Source organism: Balaenoptera physalus, assembly GCF_965194825.1.
Source record: "Balaenoptera physalus genome assembly, chromosome: 4".
Taxonomy (NCBI): domain Eukaryota; kingdom Metazoa; phylum Chordata; class Mammalia; order Artiodactyla; family Balaenopteridae; genus Balaenoptera; species Balaenoptera physalus.
Genome location: NC_138891.1, coordinates 120,763,059 through 120,790,021, shown reverse-complemented (window position 1 = coordinate 120,790,021; position 26,963 = coordinate 120,763,059). Strand labels below are relative to the sequence as shown.

At 35.8% G+C, this 26,963-nt stretch overlaps 1 protein-coding gene across 1 annotated transcript in view; it reads left to right on the top strand.

Annotated features, from left to right (window-relative positions):
• Positions 1 to 26,963, top strand: part of TMPRSS15 (transmembrane serine protease 15) — a 141,398-nt gene that overhangs the window by 21,411 nt on the left and 93,024 nt on the right. The window contains exons 6-8 of the mRNA XM_082460669.1: positions 10,283 to 10,414; positions 16,347 to 16,455; positions 24,369 to 24,475. Coding sequence (XP_082316795.1) covers positions 10,283 to 10,414; positions 16,347 to 16,455; positions 24,369 to 24,475 — 348 coding nt within the window. The remainder of the gene's footprint in view (positions 1 to 10,282; positions 10,415 to 16,346; positions 16,456 to 24,368; positions 24,476 to 26,963) is intronic.

The following is a 26,963-nucleotide window of genomic DNA, read 5'->3' as shown; positions in this document are numbered from 1 at the left end:
AGTACAGTACATATTTCCTAGAAAAGAAGAAATACTAGAGGAAAAATTAAGGAATGAAATGGCAAACTAAGTAGTACACAAATCAAAGGACTCTAGTTTTAAGAATGGAAGGTTATTTTAAAAAACTGGCATCTGGCTAATTTCTGTAATAGTTAATGTATTAACCAATGGTTTTGTTGGGAATTGAAATCATATATGTGTACATAAGGAGATGAGACGGAGACAGCAGACTAGGTAAAAATAAAATCTGATAAAATCCCAAAACACACTTCCTTTATATAACAAAACTATATTCATATTTTCCATATTGGTTTTTATTTTTTAACATCTTTATTGGAGTATAACTGCTTTACAATGTTGAGTTAGTTTCTGCTGTATGACAAAGTGAATCAGCTATATGTATACATATATCCCCACATCTCCTCCCTCTTGTGTCTCCCTCCCACCTTCCCTATCCCACCCCTCTAGGTGGTCACAAAACACCTAGCTGATCTCCCTGTGCTAGGCGGCTGCTTCCCACTAGCTATCTTTTTACATTTGGTAGTGTATATATGTCCATGCCACTCTCTCACTTCATCCCAGCTTACCCTCTGCCCTCCCTGGGTCCTCAAGTCCATTCTCTACGTCTGCATCTTTATTCCTGTCCTGCCCCTAAGTTCTTCAGAACCAATTTTTTTTTTTTTTTAGATTCCATATACATACGTTAGCATACAGTATTTGTTTTCTCTTTCTGACTTTCTTCACTCTGTATGACAGACTCTTAGTCCATCCACCTCACTACAAATAACTCAATTTCATTTCTTTTTATGGCTGAGTAATATTCCATAGTATATATGGGCCATATCTTCTTTATCCATTCATCTGTCAATGGACATTCAGGTTGCTTCCATGTCCTGGCTATTGTAAATAGAGCTGCAATGAACATTGTGGTACTTGACTATTTTTGAATTATGTTTTTCTCAGGGTATATGCCCAAGAGTGGGATAGCTGGGTCGTATGGTAGTTTTATTTTTAGATTTTTAAGGAACTTCCATGCTGTTGTCCACAGTGGCTGTAACAATTTACATTCCCACCAACAGTGCAAGAGGGTTCCCTTTTCTCCACACCCTCTCCAGCATTTATTGTTTGTAGATTTTTTGATGATGGCCGGTCTGACTGGTGTGAGGTGGTACCTCATTGTAGTTTTGATTTGCATTTGTCTAATGATTAGTGATGTTGAGCATCCTTTCATGTGCTTGCTGGCAATCTATATATCTTCTTTGGAGAAATGTCTATTTAGGTTTTCTGCCCATTTTTGGATTGGGTTGTTTGTTTTTTTGATATTGAGCTGCATGAGCTGCTTGTAAATTTTGGAGATTAATCCTCTGTCAGTTGCTTCATTTGCAAATATTTTCTCCCATTCTGAGGGTTGTCTTTTCGTCTTGTTTATGGTTTCCTTTGCTGTGCAAAAGCTTTTAAGTTTCATTAGGTCCCATTTGTTTATTTTTGTTTTTATTTCCATTTCTCTAGGAGGTGGGTCAAAAAGGTTCTTCCTGTGATTTATGTCATAGAGTGTTCTGACTATGATTTCCTCTAAGAGTTTTATAGTGTTTGGCCTTACATTTAGGTCTTTAATCTATTTTGAGTTTATTTTTGTGTATGGTGTTAGGGAGTGTTCTAATTTCATTCTTTTATGTGTAGCTGTCCAGTTTTCCCAGCACCACTTATTGAAGAGGTTGTCTTTTCTCCGTTGTATATTCTTGCCTCCTTTATCAAAAATAAGGTGACCATACGTGCGTGGGTTTATCTCTGGGCTTTCTATCCTGTTCCATTGATCTATATTTCTGTTTTTGTGCCAGTACCATATTGTCTTGATTACTATAGCTTTGTAGTATAGTCTGAAGTTCAGGAGCCTGATTCCTCCAGCGTGGGTTTCCTTTCTCAAGATTGTTTTGGCTATTCGGGGTCTTTTGTGTTTCCATACAAATTGTGAAATTTTTTGTTCTAGTTCTGTGGAAAATGGCATTCATAGTTTGATAGGGATTGCATTGAATCTGTAGATTGCTTTGGGTAGTAGAGTCATTTTCACAATGTCGATTCTTCCAATCCGAGAACATAGTATATCTCTCCATCTATTTGTATCATCTTAATTTTTTTTCATCAGTGTCTTGTATTTTTCTGCATACAGGTCTTTTGTCTCTTTAGGTAGGTTTATTTCTAGGTATTTTATTCTTTTTGTTGCAGTGGTAAATGGGAGTGCTTCCTTAATTTCTCTTTCAGATTTTTCACCATTAGTGTATAGGAATGCAAAAGATTTCGGTGTGTTCATTTTGTATCCTGCTACTTTACCAAATTCATTGATTAGCTCTGGTAGTTTTCTGGTAACATCTTTAGGATTCTCTATGTATAGTATCATGTCATCTGCAAACAGTGACAGTTTCACTTCTTCTTTTCTGATTTGGATTCCTTTTATTTCTTTTTCTTCTATGATTTCTGTGGCTAAAACTTCCAGAACTATGTTGAATTATATTGGTGAGAGCAGGCAAGCTTGTCTTGTTCCTGATCTTAGAGGAAATGCTTTCAGTTTTTCACCATTGAAAACGATGTTGGCTGTGGGTTTGTTATATATGGTCTTTATTATGTTGAGGTAAGTTCCCTCTATGCCTACTTTCTGGAGAGTTTTTATCATAAATTGGTGTTGAATTTTGTCGAAAGCTTTCTCTGCATCTGTAGAGATGATCATATGGTTTTTCTCCTTCAGTTTATTAATCTGGTTTATCACATTGATTGATTTGCGTATAATGAAGAATCCTTGCATTCCTGGGATAAACCCCACCTGATCATGCTGTATGATCCTTTTAATATGCTGTTGGATTCTGTTTGCTAGTATTTTGTTGAGGATTTTTGCATCTATGTTCATCAGTGATATTGGACTATAGTTTTCTTTCTTTGTGACATCTTTATCTGGTTTTGGTATCAGGGTGATGGTGGCCTTGTAGAATGAGTTTGGGAGTGTTCCTCCCTCTGCTATATTTTGGAAGAGTTTGAGAAGGATAGGTGTTAGCATTTCCCTAAATGTTTGATAGAATTCGCCTGTGAAGCCACCTGGTCCCGGGCTTTTTTTTGTTGGAAGATTTTTAATCACAGTCTCAATTTCAGTGCTTGTGATTGGTCTGTTTATGTGTTCTATTTCTTCCTGATTCAGTCTCGTAAGGTTGTGCTTTTCTAAGAATTTGTCCATTTCTTTCAGGTTGTCCATTTTATTGGCATATAGCTTCTTGTAGTAATCTCTCGTGATCCTTTGTATTTCTGCAGTGTCAGTTGTTACTTCTTTTTCATTTCTAATTCTATTGATTTGAGTCTTCTCCCTTTTTTTCTTGATGAGTCTGGCTAATGGTTTATCAATTTTGTTTATCTTCTCAAAGAACCAGCTTTCAGTTTTATTGATCTTTGTTACTGTTTCCTTCATTTCTTTTTCATTTATTTCTGATCTGATCTTTATGATTTCTTTCCTTCTGCTAACTTTGGGGGTTTTTTTCTTTCTCTAATTGCTTTAGGTGTAAGGTTAGGTTTTTTATTTGAGATTTTTCTTGTTTCTTGAGGTAGGATTTTATTGCTATAAATTTCCCTCTTAGAACTGTTTTCCTGCATTCCATAGGTTTTAGGTCATCGTGTTTCCATTCTCATTTGTTTCTAGGTATTTTTTTATTTCCTCTTTGATTTCTTCAGTGATCTCTTGTTTATTTAGTATTGTTTAGCCTCCATGTGTTAGTATTTTTTACAGATATTTTCCTGTAGTTGATATCTTGTCTCATAGTGTTGTGGTTGGAAAAGATACTTGATATGATTTCAATTTTCTTATATCTACCAAAGCTTGATTTGTGACCCAAGATATGATCTATCCTGGAGAATGTTCCATGAGCATTTGAGAAGAAAGTGTATAACGTTGTTTTTGGATGGAATATCCTATAAATATCAATTAAGTCCATCTTGTTTAATTTATCATTTAAAGCTTGTGTTTCCTGATTTATTTTCATTTTGGATGATATGTCCATTTGTGAAAGTGGGGTGTTAATGTCTCCTATGATTATTGTGTTACTGTTGATTTCCCCTTTTATGGTTGTTAGCATTTTCCTTATGTATTGAGGTGCTCCTATGTTGAGTGCATAAATAATATTTATAATTGTTATATCTTCTTCTTGGATTGATCCCTTGATCAGTATGTAGTTTCTTTCTTGGTCTCTTGTAATAGTCTTTATTTTAAAGTCTATTTTGTCTGATATGAGAATTGTTAAGCCAGCTTTTTTTGATTTCCATTTGCATGGAATATCTTTTTCCATCCACTCACTTTCAGTCTGTATGTGTCCCTAGGTCTGAAGTGGGTGTCTTGTAGACAGCATATATACAGGTCTTGTTTTTGTATCCATTCAGCCAGTCTTTTTCTTTTGGTTGGAGCATTTAATCCATTTACTTGTAAGGTAGTTATTGATATGTATGTTCCTGTTACTATTTTCTTAATTGTTTTGGGTTTGTTATTGTAGGTCTTTTCCTTCTCTTGTGTTTCCTGCCTAGAAAAGTTCCTTTAGCATTTACTGTAAAGCTGGTTTGGTGGTGCTGAATTCTCTTAGCGTTTGATTGTCTGTAAAGGTTTTAATTTCTCCATCAAATCTGAATGAGATCCTTGCTGGGTAGAGTAATCTTGGTTGTAGGTTTTTCTCTTTCATCACTTTAAATATGTCCTGCCACTCCCTTCTGGCTTGCAGAGTTTCTTCTGAAAGTTCAGCTGTTAACCTTATGGGGATTCACTTATATGTTATTTCTTGTCTTTCTCTTGCTGCTTTTAATATTTTTTCTTTGTATTTAATTTTTGATAGTTTGATTAATATGTGTTTTGGGATGTTTCCCCTTGGATTTATCCTGTAAAGGACTCTCTGTGCTTCCTGGACTTGATTGACTATATCCTTTCCCAAACTAGGGAAGTTTTCAACTATAATCTCTTCAAATATTTTCTCAGTCCCTTTCTTTTTTTCTTCCTCTTCTGGGACCCCTATAATTTGAATGTTGGTGCATTTAATATTGTCCCAGAGGTCTCTAACACTGTCCTCAATTCTTTTCATTCTTTTTTCTTTATTCTGATCTGCAGTAGTTATTTCCAGTCTTTTATCTTCCAGATCACTTATCCGTTCTCGTGCCTCAGTTATTCTGCTATTGATTCCTTCTAGAGAATTTTTAATTTCATTTATTGTGTTGTTCATCACTGTTTGTTTGCTCTTTAATTCTTCTAGGTCATTGTTAAAAATTTCTTGTATTTTCTCCATTCCATTTCCAAGATTTTGGATCATCTTTACTATCATTACTCTGAAGTCTTTTTCAGGTAGACTGCCTATTTGCTCTTCATTTGTTTGGTCTTGTGGGTTTTTACCTTGCCCCATCATCTGCTGTGTGTTTTTCTGTCTTCTCATTTTGCTTAACTTACTGTGGTTGGGGTCTCCTTTTAGCAGGCTGCAGGTTCATAGTTCCCATTGTTTTTGGTGTCTGCCCCCAGTGGCTAAGGTTGATTCAATGGGTTTGGTAGGTTTCCTGGTGGAGGGGACTGGCACCTGTGTTCTGGTGGATGAGGCTGGATCTTGTCTTTATGGTGGGAAGGTCCGTGTCCGGTGGTGTGTTTTGGTGTGTCTGTGACCTTATTATGATTTTAGGCAGCCTCTCTGCTAATGGGTGTGGTTGTGTTCCTGTCCTGCTAGTTGTTTAGCATAGGGTGTCCAGCACTGTAGCTTTCTGGTCATTGAGTGGAGCTGAGTCTTAACATTGAGCAGGAGATCTCTGGGAGAGCTTTCACCATTTTATATAATGTGGAACCAGGAGGTCTCTGGTGGGCCAATGTCCTAAACTCAGCTCTACCCCCTCAGAGTCACAGGCCTGACACCCGGCCAGAGCACCAAGACCCTGTCAGCCACATGGCTCAGAAGAAAAGGGAGAAAAAATGAAAAAATGAAAGAAAAAAATAAAATAAAATTATTAAAATAAAAAAATTGTTAAAAATAAAAAAAATTAAAAGTAATAAAAATAGAAGAAAGAAAGAAAGAAGAAAGCAATCAAACCAAGAAACAACTCCACTAATCATAACAAGCATTAAAAACTATACTAAAAAAAAACAATAAATATATGGACAGACAGAACCCTAGGATAAATGGTACAAGCAAAGCTATACAGACAAAATCACCCAAAGAAGCATACACATACACACTCACAAAAAGAGAAAAAGGAAATATATATATATATATATATATATATATATATATATATAAAGGAAGAGAGCTACCAAATCAATAAACAAATCTACCAATGATAATAAACTGTAAATACTAAACTAAGATAAACATAAAATCAGAAACAAATTAGATGCAGAAAGCAAACCCCAAGTCTACAGTTGCTCCCAAAGTCCACCGCCTCAATTTTGGGATGATTCGTTTTCTATTGAGGCATTCCATAGATTCAGGGTACATCAAGTTGATTGTGGAGATTTAATCCGCTGCTCCTGAGGCTGCTGGGAGAGATTTCCCTTTCTCTTCTTTGTTTGCACAACTCCAGGGGTTCAGCTTTGGATTTGGCCCCTCCTCTGCATGTAGGTCACCTGAGGGTGTCTGTTCCCGCCCAGACAGGATGGGGTTAAAGGAGCAGCTGCTTCAGGGGCTCTGCCTCACTCAGGCCTGGGGGAGGGAGCGGTGCGGAGGAGGCGGGGCGAGACTGCTGCGGCAGAGGCCAGCGTGACGTTGCAGCAGCCTGAGGCGCGCCGTGCGTTCTCCCGGGGGAAGTTGTCCCCGGATCACGGGAGCCTGGCAGTGGCGGGCTGCACAGGCTCCTGGGAGGGGAGGTGTGGAGAGTGACCTGTGCTCGCACACAGGCTTCTTGGTGGCGGCAGCAGCAGCCTTAGCATCTCATGCCCGTCTCTGGGGTCCATGCTGATAGCCGCGGCTCATGCCCGTCTCTGGAGCTCGTTTAGGCGGCACTCTGAATCCCTCTCCTCGCGCACCAGGAAACAAAGAGGCAAGAAAAAGTCTTCTGCCTGTTTGGCAGCTCCAGACCTTTTCCCGGACTCCCTCCCGGCTAGCTGTGGTGCACTAGCCCCCTTCAGGCTGTGTCCATGCCGCCAACCCCAGTCCTCTCCCTGCGATCCACCCGAAGCCCGAGCCTCAGCTCCCAGCCCCGCCCGCCCCGGCGGGTGAGCAGACAAGCTTCTCGGGCTGGTGAGTGCTGCTCGGCGCCGAGCCTCTGTGCGGGGGTCTCTTCACTTTGCCCTCCGCACCCCTGTGGCTGCGCTCTCCTCCGTGGCTCCGAAGCTTCCCCCCTCCGCCACCCGCAGTCTCCGCCCGCGAAGGGGCTTCCTAGTGTGTGGAAATCTTTCCTCCTTCACAGCTCCCTCCCACTGGTGCAGGTCCCATCCCTATCCTTTTGTCTCTGTTTTTCTTTTTCTTTTTTTTGCCCTACCCAGGTACGTGGGGAGTTTCTTGCCTTTTGGGAAGTCTGAGGTCTTCTGCCAGCATTCAGTAGGTGTTCTGAAGGAGTTGTTCCACATGTAGATGTATTTCTGATGTGTTTGTGGGGAGGAAGGTGATCTCCATGTCCTACTCCTCCGCCATCTTGAAGGTCTCCCCCCCATATTGGTTTTGATATGAGGAAATTCTTTTTATTCATGGACCAAGACAGCTGAAGAGTGTTTATAGACCAGAATCTGGAGATATACAGAGTACAGTCTTGACATAATATAATATTTCCACGTTCAAATCAAAATATTTCAAACTAGAGTCATTTTCTAATCCCACCAGCTGTTTCTCTTATAATCACTAACATGATTAATGACCGTTGGTAATTCAACTGGCCACTCCAAAAGTGTACTTACCATCCTTAGCATCCCCTTAGCCACCACTCTCTGTTCAGGGGCACATCTGGTCACTAAAGCTCATCAATTCTACTTGTAAAATAGCAATTGGAATATGCCCCATCTCTTCTGCAAGTGCAAGAGTTGAGTTCCAACCCTCATCAACTTTCACCTTGACCATTGAAACAGTTTCTCAATTGGTCTGCTCTCTTCACATGATTCTCCACTTGGTCCTGGAATTGCCTTTATGAAACATGGACTGGTCATATCACATATATAAGTAAACATTTTCAATGCCATTGCTTATAGAAAAATATTTTAATATGTTAAAAGATTTTTTAAAAGTCCCCCAGAATTTGGCACTAAACTCCCTTCCTGCCATAGCTTCAATAAACATCCCAACATCTAGATAAGTTAGAGTCCTCTGTTGTGCATATATTAATATGCTCTTGCCATATCACTATGTATACATTTCACATACCTCTCTTCCTTGTGCATTTCTAAGCATCCTTCAAAATTTAGTTTATGTGAAGATGCTTTCAATCCCTGCCTCAGAAGGAAAATAATCCATGGTGTAGCCCAGTCTTTGATTTTTTTCCCATATCACTTTTTTCTGCATCATTTAAAAAATTTATTAGTTAATGAGCCAGTCTCCAACTAAACTCCAAGCTCCATGAGAATAGTCTCTGCCTTACTCATCCTTTTATCTCTATCCCTTAAAAATCCATGACACAAATAAGTAGAAATAAATACTCGTAGAGTGAATGAATGATCATTAATGAGATCAAAAGATCCCAAGGGGTGTCACTTGCCAGTGTGGTTTTGAAGTTCAATCTATAAAGTTCAATAAGCAACAGACAAAATATGAAACATCAGGAAGTGAAGTTCCCATGAGAAGCATTAGATCAGACAAGATTATAATTTTCCTAGTTATATCCCCAAATCTATTCTTATAGATGCTGAACACTTAGAATTCTATTAACGACTGTTAAAATGAGACATAGAATTTCTAGAATAATGCCCTTTTTTCTCATTTATTTATTTATCAAGCATTTATGGAATACTATCAACACTATGCCTTTCATGGATTAGGGACTCAACAATTAAAGACTCTCTTGATGAGTATCTCATAATATGCATATGTGTTTATTCAATACCATTTTTTATTCTCTTAAGGGGGAGTATTTTGTCATTTGGGAATGGCTCTGGTTTTTATCCTTTCCTATTTTAGATGTTAGGTGATCCTTGAATTTCCCAATGGTTTATATCCACTTTAATTATGGACAATTACAAAAGTCCAATTTAGTTGTATATATACTCAGCAACCCTGTCTATAATGTTCCTAATTAAATATTACCTTAGCAGATTTATTGTCAGAAGCACTTTTTTTCCTCCAATTAATTTCTTGGAGTGTAAGGAGAAATTTCAGAATCAAATATATGTTTAAAACCCAGCAGATGGCAGTGCAATGCTGGTTTTAAGATTAAGAACAATAACAAAAAATGTTATTGAGCTTAAAGATTTTCCAAAAACTTTAAACTGTCATTGTTATTCTAATCATAGACAAAAAATATTCAAATTCTCACATTGCTTAGAAAAATAAAAACATATGTGTTTATCTAGTGGGCATAAAAATGTAATTTTAGAATTGCACCTAAAATTTCCAAGTCAATTTCTAGAAGTAAAATGTGTTTCTCAGTCCATCTCTATATCTAGAAATGTGGAAGAGGAGGAGAAGGACAGGACAGGCTGAGAGGTGCAAATTGATCAGATCATGGCCAGAGTATGGCATGGAGCCCTTCAGGGCCATGTTTGCACCTTTCCCCCTAAGAACCTCTGATCCAAGAAGCAAGGAGATATTGAACAGAAGTAACCTTTGGGTTTCTCATGCTCAATGCGCTGGGAATTTTAAGTGTTTTATTTTACTATAAAATAGCTTTCTTTGACAAATTTTGCTCTGCAGGATGCAAACCTTGACTTCAGCCACTATATTTTCAAATGATAAGTTTATAAGTAAATGAAGTGGCTACTAGATACTGCAGATGATGTGATACATATTCCAATAAATTGCCCCACATTACACATTACAAGCCTAGGAGGTGTAAATATTGGTGACTAAATGTCCAAACTGTAGCATTGATTTGTCGAGGTTAAAAATCAACAAAATAAACATCATATTTGACATCTATTAAGAAATATGTATCATTTATTCAAAATTTAAAACTCTAAGTTTTTACAAATGATCAAGTCATTAAGTGAAATAAATATTTCTTTTGGAAATTGAAATACATGCTTATAAGTAAGCATATACTTACCTAAATGACAAAAAATATATAATAACTATCCAGACATTGTACATATCTCATTGGTTGGAAATTAAATCTACTATGCGGGAAACTTATAAATCCAATCTTTTTTTAAAAGGAAATGTCTCAGTAGAGTGCCCACCTGATTCAAGGCTGTGTGCTGATGCTCTAAAGTGTATAGCAATTGATTTATTTTGTGATGGAGAATTGAACTGTCCGGATGGCTCTGATGAAGACAATAAAATTTGTGGTAAGTGATGACCTTCCTTCCTTCTTCCCCCTTCTCTTCCATCCTCCCTCACTATGTACCACACACATACACACACACCCCTCAAGTACCAAAAACTACTGGAGAATGAGATATCCCAATAGCCATGTTTATAATTTAATACAAAAATCTAAAAAATAATTATATTAATATTTCCTAAACTTTATCACATGACATTAAGCATATTGATTAAACAGAATTCCATTCGACAAGTGTAGAAAGAATGCTGTGGTTAATGTCTGGGGGAGGAGACTGGCATTATTTTTCATCCCTTATTAAGCTACTACAAACTATTATGAATTTGAACATTTTTTCACCATCTTATCACAATATTGGTCATTTTATTTTTGCCATTTTAACAGTTTCTAACTCAGTAATCACCACCCCTTAATTTTGATTGTTGCCTTTATTCACCTTTTGGCAAAGAAACAAAAGATATATTAAAAAGTGTACTTGAGTTGTAGTTCTGTGAATAAGGGAAATCAGCTACAAATAAGATCTTCATGTTTGATCAATAAAATATCTGTGTTTTTTTGTAAATTTTGGCATTTGTTTTGAGTGCTAATAATTTTAAAAATCACTATTATTATTATTATTATTTAACACTTAAGTAGTACTTACTAAATGCCAAACATGGCTCTAAGTGATATAAACATATTTCTTCTTTGGCTTACTTCTTCATTTTATCACTGGGTAATATACACATGAAAGATTAGCACACAAATGTACATACAGATTGGTAAGGAATGTGAGGAACTATCTGAACAATTCTAACCTATAATTTGTTCTTGAATATTAAACAGCAGGAATTGAACAATTTTTGGTGTGGTTTACAACCAGTTTAAAAATTGACCATGAGCACCATTAGTTCCTGAAATGTGAAAAGGCTTTAGTTATAATTTGCTACACTTTGTTCTTCTATTATTTGTTACACTTTGCTCTTCTTGCTTGATGTTAATTGAAGATGAATGCTCCATTACCAACTGAAGTTTAAAAAATTACCTATCCCCACAGTATATACTTGAAAAGACAGGCAGTTGTTCTGTTTCCCAGAACCAACTCAAAAATGGGCAACTTAACTGAAGAGTCTTCTACTAAGCAATCCTAATTCAAATGTTCTTGGATAAAATTCAAACTTCAGAGTTTAACTACATACTTTGAAGTGCACTCAGAGCATATTGGAAGAAAGTGTAGGCTACAGAATATTTTTTAATCTATTTTATATAACTAAGTTACTCAAAGAAAAAGAAAGCAACATCCTATTTTACTATGGTTTTCAGGCAGTTTTCAAAACCTTTTCACAGAGAATGTGATACAAGTGTGCCATCATGAGGTAATAAAGTTGATGCTGATTTATTTCAAAAATAATGTGTATCAAAGTGAGACACATACCTTTAAGCCTGTATAATGATGATCGATAACTTTAAATGGGGGAAAATATATAAGATGAATAATCAGAAAATGAACCACACCTATTATGTGTTCTTTACTGTCATGGAGTTTATAATTTTCATAATAAATTAGTATCCATGCATATCAAAAAATAACCATAGAAATATCCTATGTGTGGCAACTTGTCCTAAAACAAGTTATAAGGCCATGAATTACTTTTCTTAGTCATTCTAAACTCATGACATGAACCTCACTATTAGAACTGAATTCTCTAAATTTGCCTGAAAGACATAAACTGCATTATTATTTTTCAATATCATGGAGGTTTTATGTTAATTTAAATGGTATCAATTCACCATCCATGTTACTAACTTTCTTAAGCCTCTGAATCCTCGTTTGCCATTTTTTCTTGATTCTCTTTATTTGTGTTTTAAAGTTAGCATTATATCTATTTTTGAAAAACAATTTTAAGTTGTTGTGGAACAAAGTGGACAAATCAATTACTCTATCCGTCTAGGATTTTCAAGCCTATATAAGTTGTTTTATTTATTATTTAGTCATGAATGATTGTGAGTTCTTCACCTCAGCACCACCTCGAACTTCTAGTAGCATAATTTCTACATGAAAGGCCTGTCCATCAATCTACGTTCACTGAAAGATTATTTTAAGAGAATTCTCTATGTGAAACTGACCTTTGCTCTATCTCTTTTTTCTCCTCCAGCTGTGAGCTCTAATTCTAGCTTGTGTTATTAATACAGTCATAATAACGTTGACTTCCTAAACAGCTTCTTTTTTAGTCTTTAGTTATTTAGGTTTTCACAACTTATAGCTGACTATAGCAGCACCAAGATTTCTTGTTTTTTTCTTCTGATGAAAATTGCATCAGCAGGAAAGTTCACTTTTTAGCTGACCTATGAGAAGAAGAGATGCGGACTCACAGCCTTTAGGCTAATGTTCAGGCCTGTTTGGAAGTTGGCAAGTGTCTCCATACATTGTTTGCATGCACACTGTATGTGCATGCCTTATAGGTATGTGCACAATAGATGGGCAGAGATCATGCTTGATTTACATTCCTGGAGAATTCAAAGCCCTGAGAAAACACACAACTAATAAACATTGAGCCAGCAGAGGGCGCTCTCAGTGGGTCCTAAGAACACACCCATACGAATCCCATTCCATTACAGGCAATTTCAGATAGTGCAAGAGAATGGCTCATATTATTTGACAGGCTCATTGATCTCTCACTGAGAATTTTTTCTGATGCTACACTTAAAAGCACTTCGTAGTCAAAAATTATAATCCTGAATACCCAGTAATCCTACTCAGCCACGGCTGGGTTATATCTGTTTTGCCAAAAGTCTGTCCAGCTTCATGACATGTACCATTAGGTTCTCCAGAAATATCCTGAAATTAAATGAAAGAATGTACGAGAAAGTCCCTAGCACAAACCTATATCTTGAAATGATAATATTTTGGCATTCTGAATTTTGCTATTATAAGTAGTTCAATATTATTGTAATTTTATTTTAAATGTGTTCAGGAATATTCTTCTTAATCTTTACTTAAGTGTAGGAATTCCCAGAGGCCTTTTAGAGCAGAACTAGACCTGTAGATTATCCATTTGCACTAAAACTCAGCAACTTCATAGAAAATTGAACAGGCAAACTGATCATATTCTTAAGGGCAAGCTAAATATTATGATAAACAATCTTAGCAATGTAAGACAATTACAGTTTATTTATCACTTACGTTATAGTCCAAGAAAGATGGCAAGAGGCTGTGCTCTGCAGGCATTCAGGATGCCGGTTCCTCCACCATCCCTTCTGGGCCAAGTTCTCCCCTGGATCCTTTGCAACCTGCGGAGAGACAATGGAAAAATGTTATAGAAGATCTTTTTAGAAATCATATCTGGAGATAAAAACAATCACTTTCACTATAGTTTATTAACCAGACTCTGTCACGTGACCCATTTTAGGATATGCAGTCTAGTCATGTACCTAGAAAGGGACTGAATAAGGGTATGGCAAACATACAACAATCTCTGCCACCAGGGTCATCACTCAGCTTTTTGGAAATGTATGACCCCCATTGTACAGCTCAAAGCTGTTGATATCTTCCCCCCGAATATGTAGTGAGTGGATGTGAAGAATTACTAAAGTGTTACCAGCTTTGCAAATAGGTTTTACAAATTCTAAAACCGGTCTTGTTTTGTTCCCTTTTTTTCACTCTATCTTTTTTGCTCCCTCCTGTTTGTTGTGAAGTGCTGTTGCAAACGTGATCTATAGTCTAATTTTAAAAACACTGGACATGATGAAATTCTTTTAACTTTCTGTTTCTTTTTTCATTTAAAATTTCTCTCTCTCTCTCTCTCACACACACACACACACACACACACACACACACACACACATCCTGCTTTTCAACAACTGAGTGATGTCACCCTGATAGCTCTATATATTGCGGTATTAGGCTAATATTAGGTATTGCCAGGCTTTGAATCAACCCTTGTAAGCTGGAAGAACTTATGTTAGTTAACTTACCCGCTCTGTACCTCAGCTTCCCCACCTAAAACTTCATAAATTTGTGGTGAAGGGGACATTAATACTTATATAATGACCTTAGAGCAATGCTGGCACATAATAAACATTCCACCAACGCTAACAGTTGTATTTTAGGGCTGGTAGGATTGATTGCTCTTCCTTACTGTGTTCCTAAGTGTCATAGTTTAAATATAAACTACTTATAATAGTAGTGGATTTTCTTGCACTGCCTATACTCTTGGAGCCCACATGTTTCTTGACAAACTGTGATTAAAAGGCTCCATATATCACTTAAAATACAAGCAGACACTATTCTTACTTTTATGGTCATTGAAGCTAAGGGATTAATTGTCTCATTTATTTGGCGTGGTTTGTGATACGCAGAGAGTTAAGAGTGAAGAAGGAGATTTTTTTTACAACTAGAAGATGATTTAGCTCTGCATTGAACAGACATATATTTTACTGTTTATCTTCAAATCATACAAATTAGCCTTAATTGTCCTTTTTGCTCCAGCAAGTATTACACATAAAGTGATTCAAATCTCTCAACAAGTCACAATTTTTTCTCTTTAATTTCCTGAAGTCTATGATATTGGGTTATTATCTTTTCTGTTCTTAATTTGTTCTTTTTTTTCTTGGGAATTGGGCTATAATAATCCAATGCATAATCCAATGCAATTAATTCCTAGGACATTATTCTTAAACGGACTTTGCATCTTAAAATTTATTTACCTTTTTTTGTGCCTCTACCTTATATGCCTTTTAAAAATATACACCAAAAGTAGCAAAAAGCCAACCAAAATGTGGGATTTTTCCCAAGATTTCTATGTGCTTTTCAATTTGTTTCTTCTGTTCACATAAAATATTTGATGTCATATAATAGCTTGTGTTTTATAACTTGGCAGAATTACTGTGTAATGTTACAGTGGGTTTTTCCATTTATCAACTTAGGATTAGCTTATTCTGCACTCAGATTCCAAGGGCAGCAATTTAATTTTGATAAATTTCCTTGATTTCCCTGCCCTCTATCAACACTTCTGACATACGAGGAATAAACAAAATACCAAAACAAAAAGGACACATTCCAGGAGTCATTATTCTAGAATTATGGTGTCAACAGTAGTAAGAATATAGAAAATAACCTAAGAAAAACTAAAGATTGTGAAAATCAAATCAGTTTTATTTTTAATGCATACTATACATAGCAAGTATAAAATAAAAAGCTACAAATTATGACTCCTGGTTCATGATTTCAAGATTTTAATCTAGTAGAAAATGACTCAGATATAAATTAAGACAACTAGTAATTCATGACATTAAGGAGATGTAAGAGAAGTACATGAAATAAATGTGCTACAAGAATTAAAAGAGGAAAATGAGTTGTCATGGGAAAGAAAAACACACTCAGGAATATTGAATGAAAATACTGAGCTAGATTGTGAGTCCATACAAAAGGAGCAAAAGTGATGAAGGTTAAAAGTTGTGTGCAGTAGATTGAATGGAAGGATCTCTTCAGGCCACTTGCACCATATGTATCATTTGCCTGGCCATTTTCTGATCATTTTCAGGGAGACGTATCACTTAGTACGCATAGAGGAGGTTCACCCTAGCTCCAATTTAATGGGGAAAATAAAACAAAAAATAGTTGCTTCTTTAAATTAGAAGTTTACAATTCAGATATATTTGTTTTCTTACAAATATAAAAGAATATACTAAAAATGCAACTTAGCTATGGGTATTTAAAAATAGAATGATTTTCTAAAGGGTCTATAATGGGGTCTGTAAGAGTATAAAATAGATAATAGATTTAAAACACGAAGTCTGATCTATTTCCATTAGATCATTTTAGTTTTGTGAAATGACCTCGTATAAGTTTAGTCACGAGTATTCTATGAAGGTTCTTTAGGCAATTTGAATCCCATTTCATTTGAGAAACCCTTCCAAGATTGTTTTGTCTAACATTAATTGCCATTTTTTCACAGCCACAGCTTGTGATGGAAGATTTTTGTTGACTGGATCTTCTGGGTCCTTCGAAGCTCCCCATTATCCAAAGTCTTCTAATCCAAGTGTTGTTTGTCGGTGGATTATACGGTAATATACCATCTTCTATTCCATGTTCTTAAGTCATAAAGTCTTTCTCTGATGCAGTTAGTCTTACCATCTTTAGTAATGTATTTATTTTTTGGACATTTTTTTTCATTAACTACGAAGCAAAGTCTTCCCAACTGATATCCTGTCCAAGAAATTTATCTCTCATTCTTAAACTTTTAAAAAGGAATTTTGCCCTGTGAACAATAAATGGGACCATCTCATTGGGCTTTGTAGATAGTTTTTTTTCCATATGCTTGGCACAAATCAAATGCTGCCAAAATTAACAGCATGCCTGTATGTCTGTGTGTCACAAGAAACTGTATTTCACTTAGCTGCATCTTAGCTACAGAGTAGTTCCTTTCTCATTATGCTTGCATCCATGTGAAATCTCCGATGGTGTGATTTGGTCATGGCAGATCAAGAGATGGGAAACCATTATACTCATCCTTTTTGTTATATCTTGAATAACACTTAGTTCATTTACTATATATTTGACCTCCAAGTCTGAATTCAATTGACGAATCCAATCATTATGATGATCAAAATAATCAAACTGCTGATAGCTGGTCTACCTTAACATTTGCCTAAACATTTTTCACAGAGGAGTAGTACCTAATGTTTCTCTCAGATATTTCAAGGTAAAGATCATTTGTACTAGAATAAATATAAGGAGCTCTGAAATAAACTCATTATAATTTTTTTAAAAATACAAGACTTCTCATAGCCTTAAATAAGTTAAGATGCAAGTAAATTTCCCCCAAAATATACAGTTGACCCTTGACAACAGAAGGCTTAGGGGCGCCAACAGCCCATGCAGTCAAAATCCCCATATAACATTACAGTTGGCCCTCTGTTCTATGGTTCCCCATGGTTTGTGTCATATGCATTTATTGAAAATATCTACGTATAAGTGGAACCACACACTTCAAGCCAGTATTGTTCAAGAGTCAACTGTATATATATTTTCTATTAAGCCACTGAACATTTTCCCCACAGAACATTCAGCACAAGTGCTCTGTGGAATTCACTTTGAGAAATGCATTCTAGTTCGTTCATTTCTCTTAACAGCTGGATGGGATTATGGTTTCCCAATCTGACCTACTATATATTTATTTTAATCATTGTGATAACTCACTAGAAAATGGGGAATCATTATAACAGCTGGTTAAAGAAGGTTAAAAGACAGAGCTTTGGGTTCTTGCCAAACAAATGATAGGAAATGGCCCCATAAAGACTCACAAGAGTTGTTTTCCTGAGTAGACATATTCCAGAGATGAGATGAAGTATGAAGGGAAGATTGTTCTAAACACATTTACTTGGCATTATTCAGGGAACCAAGAACATCTTGTTCTGCTTAAATAGTTTCTATTTTGGAGCTCAGCCTCATGTAAGTCATGTGATATAACTAAGAGCACAATTTCCTTTTTTTCATGCTCTAAACAACATGTTACTTGTGTCCCAAGGATAAGATTTTGTATTTAAAATGGCAGTTCTAGGTAATTCTTGTCAAGTGAAAACTTAAAAATTTAGAGGATATCGTTTCTAATATAATCACATCATATTTAAAGAGAAGCATTTATAAATGACTATTAACATTGTTCATAAAAAAATGAAAAATATTCAATTCTTTACCTAAAATGTCAGCAGAAAAACTTAGAAAAATCTTAAATTACTTCCTTTGAAAATGGAAAGAAAATGAATTCTAACCGATCTACATTCCTAACTACACAGTGATTTCTTCATGTGATCTTTGGAATTTTATTAATACTAAATAATGATAATTTAATTGTTCAATCCACTTCTTAGTAGAGCTAGGTCAAAACTACAGGGAGGTCTTATAAGCAGATCACAATAAACTTTTGCTATAATAGTACATAATATCATTTATGTAATAATCACACTATGTTAATTAAAGATTTGTATGGTTCTATACTTTTTACTTCCTTTTCCATCACTTAATTTTTAAAACTATTTTAAGAAATCCACCATTAATCTAGGGATGATTTTTAAAACCTATAGAATCTAAAATAAATAAATACTGTACTTCATGATAAAATTATGATTTAAAATTATATAAATAATCTAAGTGTATTTTCTTCTCAAAACTGATTACTACATTAGAGATGCATTAGACCTGATGGTTTGTTTTTCCTAATGGTGATCAAAGTGGGGTAAAGACAATAATGTTTCTTACAAGCTTGGAAGACCAAATAACTAGTGGAGAAATGGTTAAGATGCAATTAAGCTATATTTTGGGATTATATTAAGACCACATGTAGCAGTGTCAGTGATGGAGAATGTGAGCACTGGAGACTGTCTGCATGGGCTTCAAATCTGGCTTCTTCAGATTCAAGGTATGTGATCTCAGACAAATAACTAAATCTTAGACTCAAAATTTCTGCATCTATAGAGTTCAGTATCTCTAACTACAGGGGTCAAAGTCATTATGAAAAGTAATATTGAATGTAAAACACTTAGCACTGTACTATATGCTCAGTAAAAATAGACTCTAAAAAGAGTAGCTATTGATACAAAAATGTAAAATATAAAAATTACATTTAGGAAATTATCCTTTCCTTCAAAAATTCAGAAGGTAATTGTGGTTAATATTATAAAAACATCAGATATGATATTCTCCAATTAATCTCACCTTTATAAATGCCTTTGTTTTATTGCAAATAAGTTGGGTTTTCTGAAACAGAAGAAAGTAGAAAAAAGTATGCACTCATTTCTCTCCTCTACTTTCAATTATCTATTTTGAAAAAGTAAACAGCTTCTGAACACAAAGTTTCCTAGGAAGCTCCTCTTGCATCCTTTAGTTTCTTGAAAACAACATCACTTGTTAAAAAAACAAACAAAACAAACAAGCAAACAACAACAACCAAAAAAACCTCACTGTTTTCTTGCCTGGAGACACCAAAACTTTCATTAAAATAACAGAAATCATCCCTGAAGGCAGCTTATTTCTTCTTCCTCTGTCTTCTTCAGTTTTGATGCTGGATTTCCTAAAGTTCTCACTAGCAGGCTCACTTTCCGCGTGGCTGAAGAGACCTAACGGAGGTAGAATTTTTTTAAAGAGCTGCCATCATCTGCTTTTCTCTCCTTCTCTCAGTCTGGGCTGGGAGTATCTCCTGCTCCCTCACGTTGATCTCCTTCCACCCTTGTCAACCTCCTGTGGTTACTAAATACATCTGAGGGTAGCCCATGAGCGTGGCATCTTCTGCATCTGCCTATCTTCCTCCAGTGACGCTCAAACCTGAGAGCACATCACAATCGCTCCTGGAGTATTTAAAAATGTACATCCCCAAATCCATTCCAGAACCATGGAATCTGATATCCAGGGTTGAGGTCCCTGTGTCAATATTTTTTAAAAACAACCCACCATTGTTCTAACCTCACCTTCCTGGCAGCAAACATTGGTCAGATCCAAAAACTTGGGTTACTGCTTACATGTCTTTTAATCCTCCCCTGCTAGTTGCTGCCATTGCAGTGTTGTCAACCCCACTCCTTGAAGACTAAACCTTAGCCCTGCCTCCAGCCCCTCATCAGGAATCTAATACGTTTGCCAAACCTCAGGTCTTGCCCCAAATGGACATTTCCCAACCATGAAACTTAAAGTTTCAAAATTAACTACATTTGTGATGAATGTCCCCAGTTTACCAACTGATCACGGTACTACTGATAACTTACCGAAAATCCAAACTTGCCATGCCCCTGGGCAGGAGCCATGGTTCAATCAGCTGCCTCCGCAGCCAGCCTCTGAAGCCAAGTATCTTCTCAGTCTCCTTCTTGGCTTTGGAGACTAGATCTCTCCCTATTATCCACCCTTTCAGTATTCAGCCAGCTTCAACATTATCCATGCTCTACTTTAATTGTTTGGCCTTCCTCCTTTTTGCAGAGTTCAGGGGAACCTTATACCTCCAAAACACTAAAGAATTATTCACATTTCTGATCCTACACTTCAGTGAGACAGTAGAGTTATAAATAGGCATTGCCCTAGACACCTTTTCCCCAAACTGAAAATTAAAATTTGAACATTTTTCCCCACAGATTGGCAATTTGATTATTTTGATCATCATAATGATTGGATTGGTCAACCAAATTGAGAGCTTGGAGGTCAAATATATAGCAACTGATCCAAATTTTATTCAAGATTTAGCACAAAGGATGTATATAGAGGGTGTTCTCAGCTTTCAATCTGCCATGACTAAATCACACCATAGGAGATTTTCATACAGATGCTGGCATAATGAGATAGGAATTATTCTGTAGCCAAGAAGCCTCAGCTTTTGTTCCCCCACAGATATGTCGATTTAACAGTGAAATGTGAACCAAAAGACATTTATGAGAATTCCAGAATTCAGTTAAGAAGTTGCATACCCCAGGTGAACACAAAGCCAAGGACAGCTGCACTGAAATGGACAAGAAGATCAAGTTCATTTTACCCTCCATCAACTCCTTCCCCAACACAGCACAGCTCAGCACAAGTCTTGACTCACTACTTCTTCCTTGGAAGGAAAAAGAAGGATGAAACATGCATCCAGTGTCCCAGCTTTTCCAAGAGCTGCCTGAGGGATTAGTTTCTGTCTCACCTCATATGGATAAGTGATGGAACTGGTATTGTTTGGATGCCTGAGAGATACTGAGAACAAAGAGAAGTGGGTACAGCTTGCTATGGCCAGCAGGGCTTGATACAATTGGGAGAAGGTGCACAATTCGAGGCTTCTCCCTAAGGATAGAAAGAAAGAAGTGCAGCATTCTTCCAACATTCTAACTGTTTCAAGAGCTTCCTCAGCAACGGGTATATGTCTTGCATGAATGTGGAGCTGATGAGCCAGCACAATTTGCATGGCCTGTGGCTGCAGAGAACAAGGTATAGTTGGGTGACTTGCTGTGGTAGGACCAGAGAATGTGCAGCGCCACATACAGACACCAGAGAGAGCAAAAAATTAGACACCACTGAAAAAGAAACTTGCAAGGTTCTAATTGCTCTTGAACAGTCAATGGATCTCATACTAAATCAAAAAGGAAATTAGAAAATATCTTGAAGCAAATTAAAAAAAAACAACAACTGCAACATACCAAATCTTATAGGATAGAGAAAAAGAAGTGTTAAATGGAATAACCTAGAAGAAAAGGATAAATCCCTAGAAACATACAATCTACTAAGACTGAATCATAAAGAAATACAAACTCTGAACAGACCATTTACTAGTAAGAAGATTGAATCAGTAACCAAAGACCTCCCAACAAAAAACCATGACCCACTGGTTTTACTGGTGAATTCTACCAAATATTTAAAGATGAATTAATACTAATCTTTTTCAGACTCTTCCAAAAATTGGAAAAGAAGGAACACTCACTTTGATACTAAAGCCAGACAAAGTCACCACAAGAAAAGAAAACTACATTCCTGATAATATACCCCTGATAATATAAATGCACAAATCCTTAAGCAAAATACTAGCAAACCAAATTCAATGGAAAATTAAAAGGATTATACACCATCACCAAGTGAGATTCATCTCTGGGATGCAAGGATGTTTCAATATATAAAAATCAATCAATTTGATACACCACATTAACGGAATGAAGGCTAAAAATCACAGGATCTTCTCAACAGATTCAGAAAAAGCTTTTGACAAAATTCAACACCCTATCATGATAAAAAACACTCAACAAAATAGGAATAGAAGGAAATTACCTAAATCTAATGAAGGTCATACAAGAAAAGTCCAGAGTAAATATCATACTCAATGATGAAAAAGTAAAGCCTTTTCCTCTAAGATCAGGAACAAAACAAGGATGCCCCCTCTCACCACTCTTATTCAGCTTAGTACTGGAAGTCCTAGCCAGAGCAATTAAGCAAGAAAAAAAAAATACAATGTATCTAAACAAAAAAGGAAGAAGTAAAATTATCTGTTCACAGGTGGCAAGATCTTATATATAGAAGACCATAAAATTCCACAAAAAAACTTGTTGGAAATAATAAAAAAATTCAACAAAGTTACAGGACACAAAATCCACATAGAAAGATCACTTGTGTTTCTATACACTAATCGTCCAGAAAGGAAATTAAGAAAATAGTCCCATTTACAATAGCAGTAAAAAGAATAAAGTACTTAGGAATAAACTTAATCAAGGAGGTAAAAGACACAATGAAAATAATAAAACATTACTGACTGAATTTAAAGACAAATAAATGGAAAGACATCTCATGTTCATGGATTGGAATACTTAATATTGTTAAAATATAATAATGTAATATACTAATGTCCATACTACTGAAAATGATCTATAGATCCATCACAATCTCTATCAAAATCCCAATGATTTTAAAAGAGAAAAGAATCCTAAAATTCATATGGAACCACAAAGGACCCCAAATAGCCAAAACAATCTTGAGAAAGAGAACAAAGCTCATACTTCCTGATTTCAAAATATATTACAAAGCTACAGTAATCAGTACCAGTATAGTACCAGCATAAAAATAGACAAACAGACCAATGAAACAGAATAGAGAGGTCACAAATAAGCCCACACATATATGGTCAAATTATCTTTGACAAGGATGTCAAAACTACACAACGGGGAAACAATATAGTCTCTTCAACAAATGGTGTTGGTAAAACTAGATATTCAGTTGCAGAACAAAATTGGACCTTTACCTTACACCATACACAAGAAATAACCTCAAAATGAATTAAAGGCTTAAACATAAGACCTGAAATCATAAAACTCCTAGAAGAAAACATAAAAGGAAAGCTTCATAACATTGCTCTTCACAATGATTTCCTGGATTTGAAAACAAAAGCACAGGCAACAAATGCAAAAATCAACAAGTGGCAGTATATCTCATTAAAAACCTTCTATACAGCAAAGGAAACAATAGAAAACAACAGAATGAAAAGGCAACCTAAGGAATGGAAGCAAATATTTGCAAACCATATATCTAATAAGGGGATAATATCCAAAATATATAAGGATCTCCTACAAAACTCACTAGCAAAATAGACCAAATAAAAAGTGGGCAAAAGACTCAAATAGATATTGCTCAAAAAAAAATAAAAGGCATACAAATGGCTAAAGGGCATCACTCAACATAGTAATCATCAGAGAGATGCAAATCAAAATCATAATGTCCATTACCAAAAAAACAGAACATTATAAATGTTGGTGAGGATGTGGGGAAATTGGAACCCTTGTGTGATGTTGGTTGGAATGCAAAATGGTGTGGTCAGTATGGAAAACAGTATGAAGACTCCCTAAAGCCATAAGAAATAGAACTACCATATGATCTAGCAATCCGATTTCTTGGTATTTATCCCAAAGAATTGAAGTCAAGATCTCTAAAAGATACACACTCCTATGTTCATTGCAGCATCATTCACAATAGCTAAGAGGTGGAAACAACCTAAATGTTCATTGACAGATGAATAGATAAAGAAAATGTGGTCTATATATACAGTGGAATATTATTCAGTCATTAAAAGAAGGAAATCCTATCAGGCAACAACATGGTTGCACCTTGAGAACATTATGCTAAGTGAAATAAGCCAGTCACAGGAGGACAAATCCTGCATGATTTCACTTATATGAAGCATCTAAAGTATTCAAACTCAGAGAGTCAAAAAGTACAATGGTTGTCAGAGGCTGGGAGAGAAAAAATGGGGAGTTACTGTTCAGTGGGTATAGAGTTTCAGTCATGCAAGTTGAAAGAGTTCAAGAGAGCTGCAGTACAATATTGTGCTTATAGTTAAAAATACTGTTCCATACATCTAAAAAATTAAGAGAGTCTATCCCATGTTACATATTCTTTATCACAATTAGAAAAATACATTCAAATTCTAGAATACATTGAGTTGTGCCAACTGTTAAGAGTGTAATAGTCTATTTTTTTGCTTTTAATTTAGTGTAAACCAAGGACTTTCCATTCAACTGAACTTTGATTATTTTAACACATATTATACAGACGTATTAAATATTTATGAAGGTGTGGGTTCAAGCAAGATTTTAAGAGGTAAGTTAAAACAAATATACAGTCCATTACCAAATGAAAATATGTGGAAAACTTTTTGGAGTGATGTGCTTTCCCTTTGATTATTTTTTTTTTTTAAGGTTGTATGTCTGGCTTTATTTTCTTCCAGATATGTAGCAATATGATTTGTGAAATAACCCATTCTCTTATCGATGCAAGAGTTTTTTTTTTATTGGAGTGTAATTGCTTTACAATGTTGTGTTAGTTTATGCTGTACAACGAAGTGAATCAGCTATATGTATGCATATATCCCCTCCTTCTTGGACCTCCCTCCCATCCACCACCATCCCACCCATCTAGGTCATCACAGAGCACTGAGCTGAGCTCCCTGTGCTATACTGAAGGTTCCCACTAGCTATCTATTTTACACATGGTAGTGTATTTATGTCAAACCTAATCTCCCAATTCATCCTGCCCTCTCCTTCCCCCCCGTGTCCACTCATCTGTTCTCTACATCTGTGTCTCTATTCCTGTCCTGGAAATAAGTTCATCTGTACTATTTTTTTAGATTCCACATACATGCATTAATATATGATATTTGTTTTTCTTTTTCTGACTTACTTCACTCCGTATGACAGACTGTAAGTCCATCCACATCTCTGCAAATGACCTAATTTTGTTCCTTTATACAGCTGAGTAATATTCCATTGTATATATGTACCACATCTTCTTTATCCATTCATCTGTCAGTGGACATTTAGGTTGTTTCCATGACCTGGCTATTGCAAATAGTACTGCAATGAACACTGGGGTCCATGTGTCTTTTCGGATTATGGTTTTCTCAGGGTATATGCCCAGTAGTGGGATTGCTGGGTCATATGGTAGCTCTATTTTTAGTTTTTTAAGGAAACTCCATACTATTCTCCACAGTGGCTGTATCAATTTACATTCCCACAAACAGTGTAAGAGGGTTCCCTTTTCTCCACACCCTCTCCAGCATTTATTGTTTGTAGATTTTTTGATGATGGCCATTCTGACCACTGGGAGTTGATATTTCATTGTAGTTTTGATTTGCGTTTCTCTAATGTTTAGTGATGTTGAGCATCTTTCCATGTGCCTCTTGACCATCTGTATGTCTTCTTTGGAGAAATGTCTACTTAGGTCTTACGCCCATTTTTTGATTTTGAACTAAATATGAGCTTGTACTTTAAGTTACTGAGAGGAAAAAGAAAAACTAGTCCTGATTATAAAAATTAATTATTTAGTGCTCTGTGTAATCAAACTTCTTAGTAATGAAAGATGTACTGTTTCACATGACCCTCTTCTAATTGATGTTTTAAAAATCATGTGGAATTCTACTATACTAAGTGTTGCTCCCCATTAAGCAAAATTCAAACAAACCCTAAAAACAACTATTTTTCTTCAACAGTGAATCTCTTTTTTTTTCTATTTTTATTATGCACTCTGCTTCTCAGTCTCCTGCAGGACTATTACTAATAAAGTTGGTAAAACAATGAGTAGATCAGGATGTAGTCTCACTAAATGGAAGGTGTGGATGGTATTGTTATTATGTAGCCATTTGTCATTATGGACATAGACACCGATGGGAGCTGAGAAAGGGCAGGGAACACTCTAATAATACATGTGTGACTACCCCACTTTATTCCATCTGGTCCCCAAATGAATAGACCTATTCATGGTAGCCAACAAAAGTAGGAGTGAAATTCCAGGAGGAAATAAAATAAGGATGAAGAAAAGAATGTGGCATTGGAGTCCAGGGAATAACTCGTTTTCCTCACACTTTTGAGGAATAGTCAATAGTCATCTTAGCAGAGCTAAGATAAGGTTACAAGTGACAACTCTTATTAACATTTGTATAAAGCTGCATTTATTTTAATAATTTTGGATTTTAAATTGCACTTGTGAATAATGAAAAGTAGATCTTATTGAATAAATGTTTTGATTTATTGATTTGAGAAATATTTAAGCATATGATAATAATAAGTACTTTTTTGGGGGTGCTTTTAATATGACACACATCATACTGAGTGCTCTATGTGGATATCCTTTATTTTCAGTAAATCTACAAAGTATGCATTACAGGAGAGGAAAATGAGATCTAAGAAGTTAAATGACCACAAGTCCACAAAGCTAGTTAGTGTTGGAGATAGAAATCAGACCCAGACACTCCGACTTCAAACACAATGCGTTTATTCATTGTGCTTTAAAAGCCCCAAGTACAAATATAATCATGAGTATACATAAAACAGATGAACTCATGGTAAGTCACATTTGGCTTAAATATATGGACCAGCCATTTCATAATCTACTTATTTCTGTAGTTGATAAATCTAGTTCCTTAAAATTATGTCAACATAAATATTTACATAGGTGGACAAATAAGCCAGTTCACATAAATTTCTCCAAGGGCTAATGTGATATTAATAATAAATTTTAACATACTTTGATCACTTGCAATATGCAAAGTAGTGTTCTCAGCACTTTAACTCAGAAAAAAAATTCTCCCCTA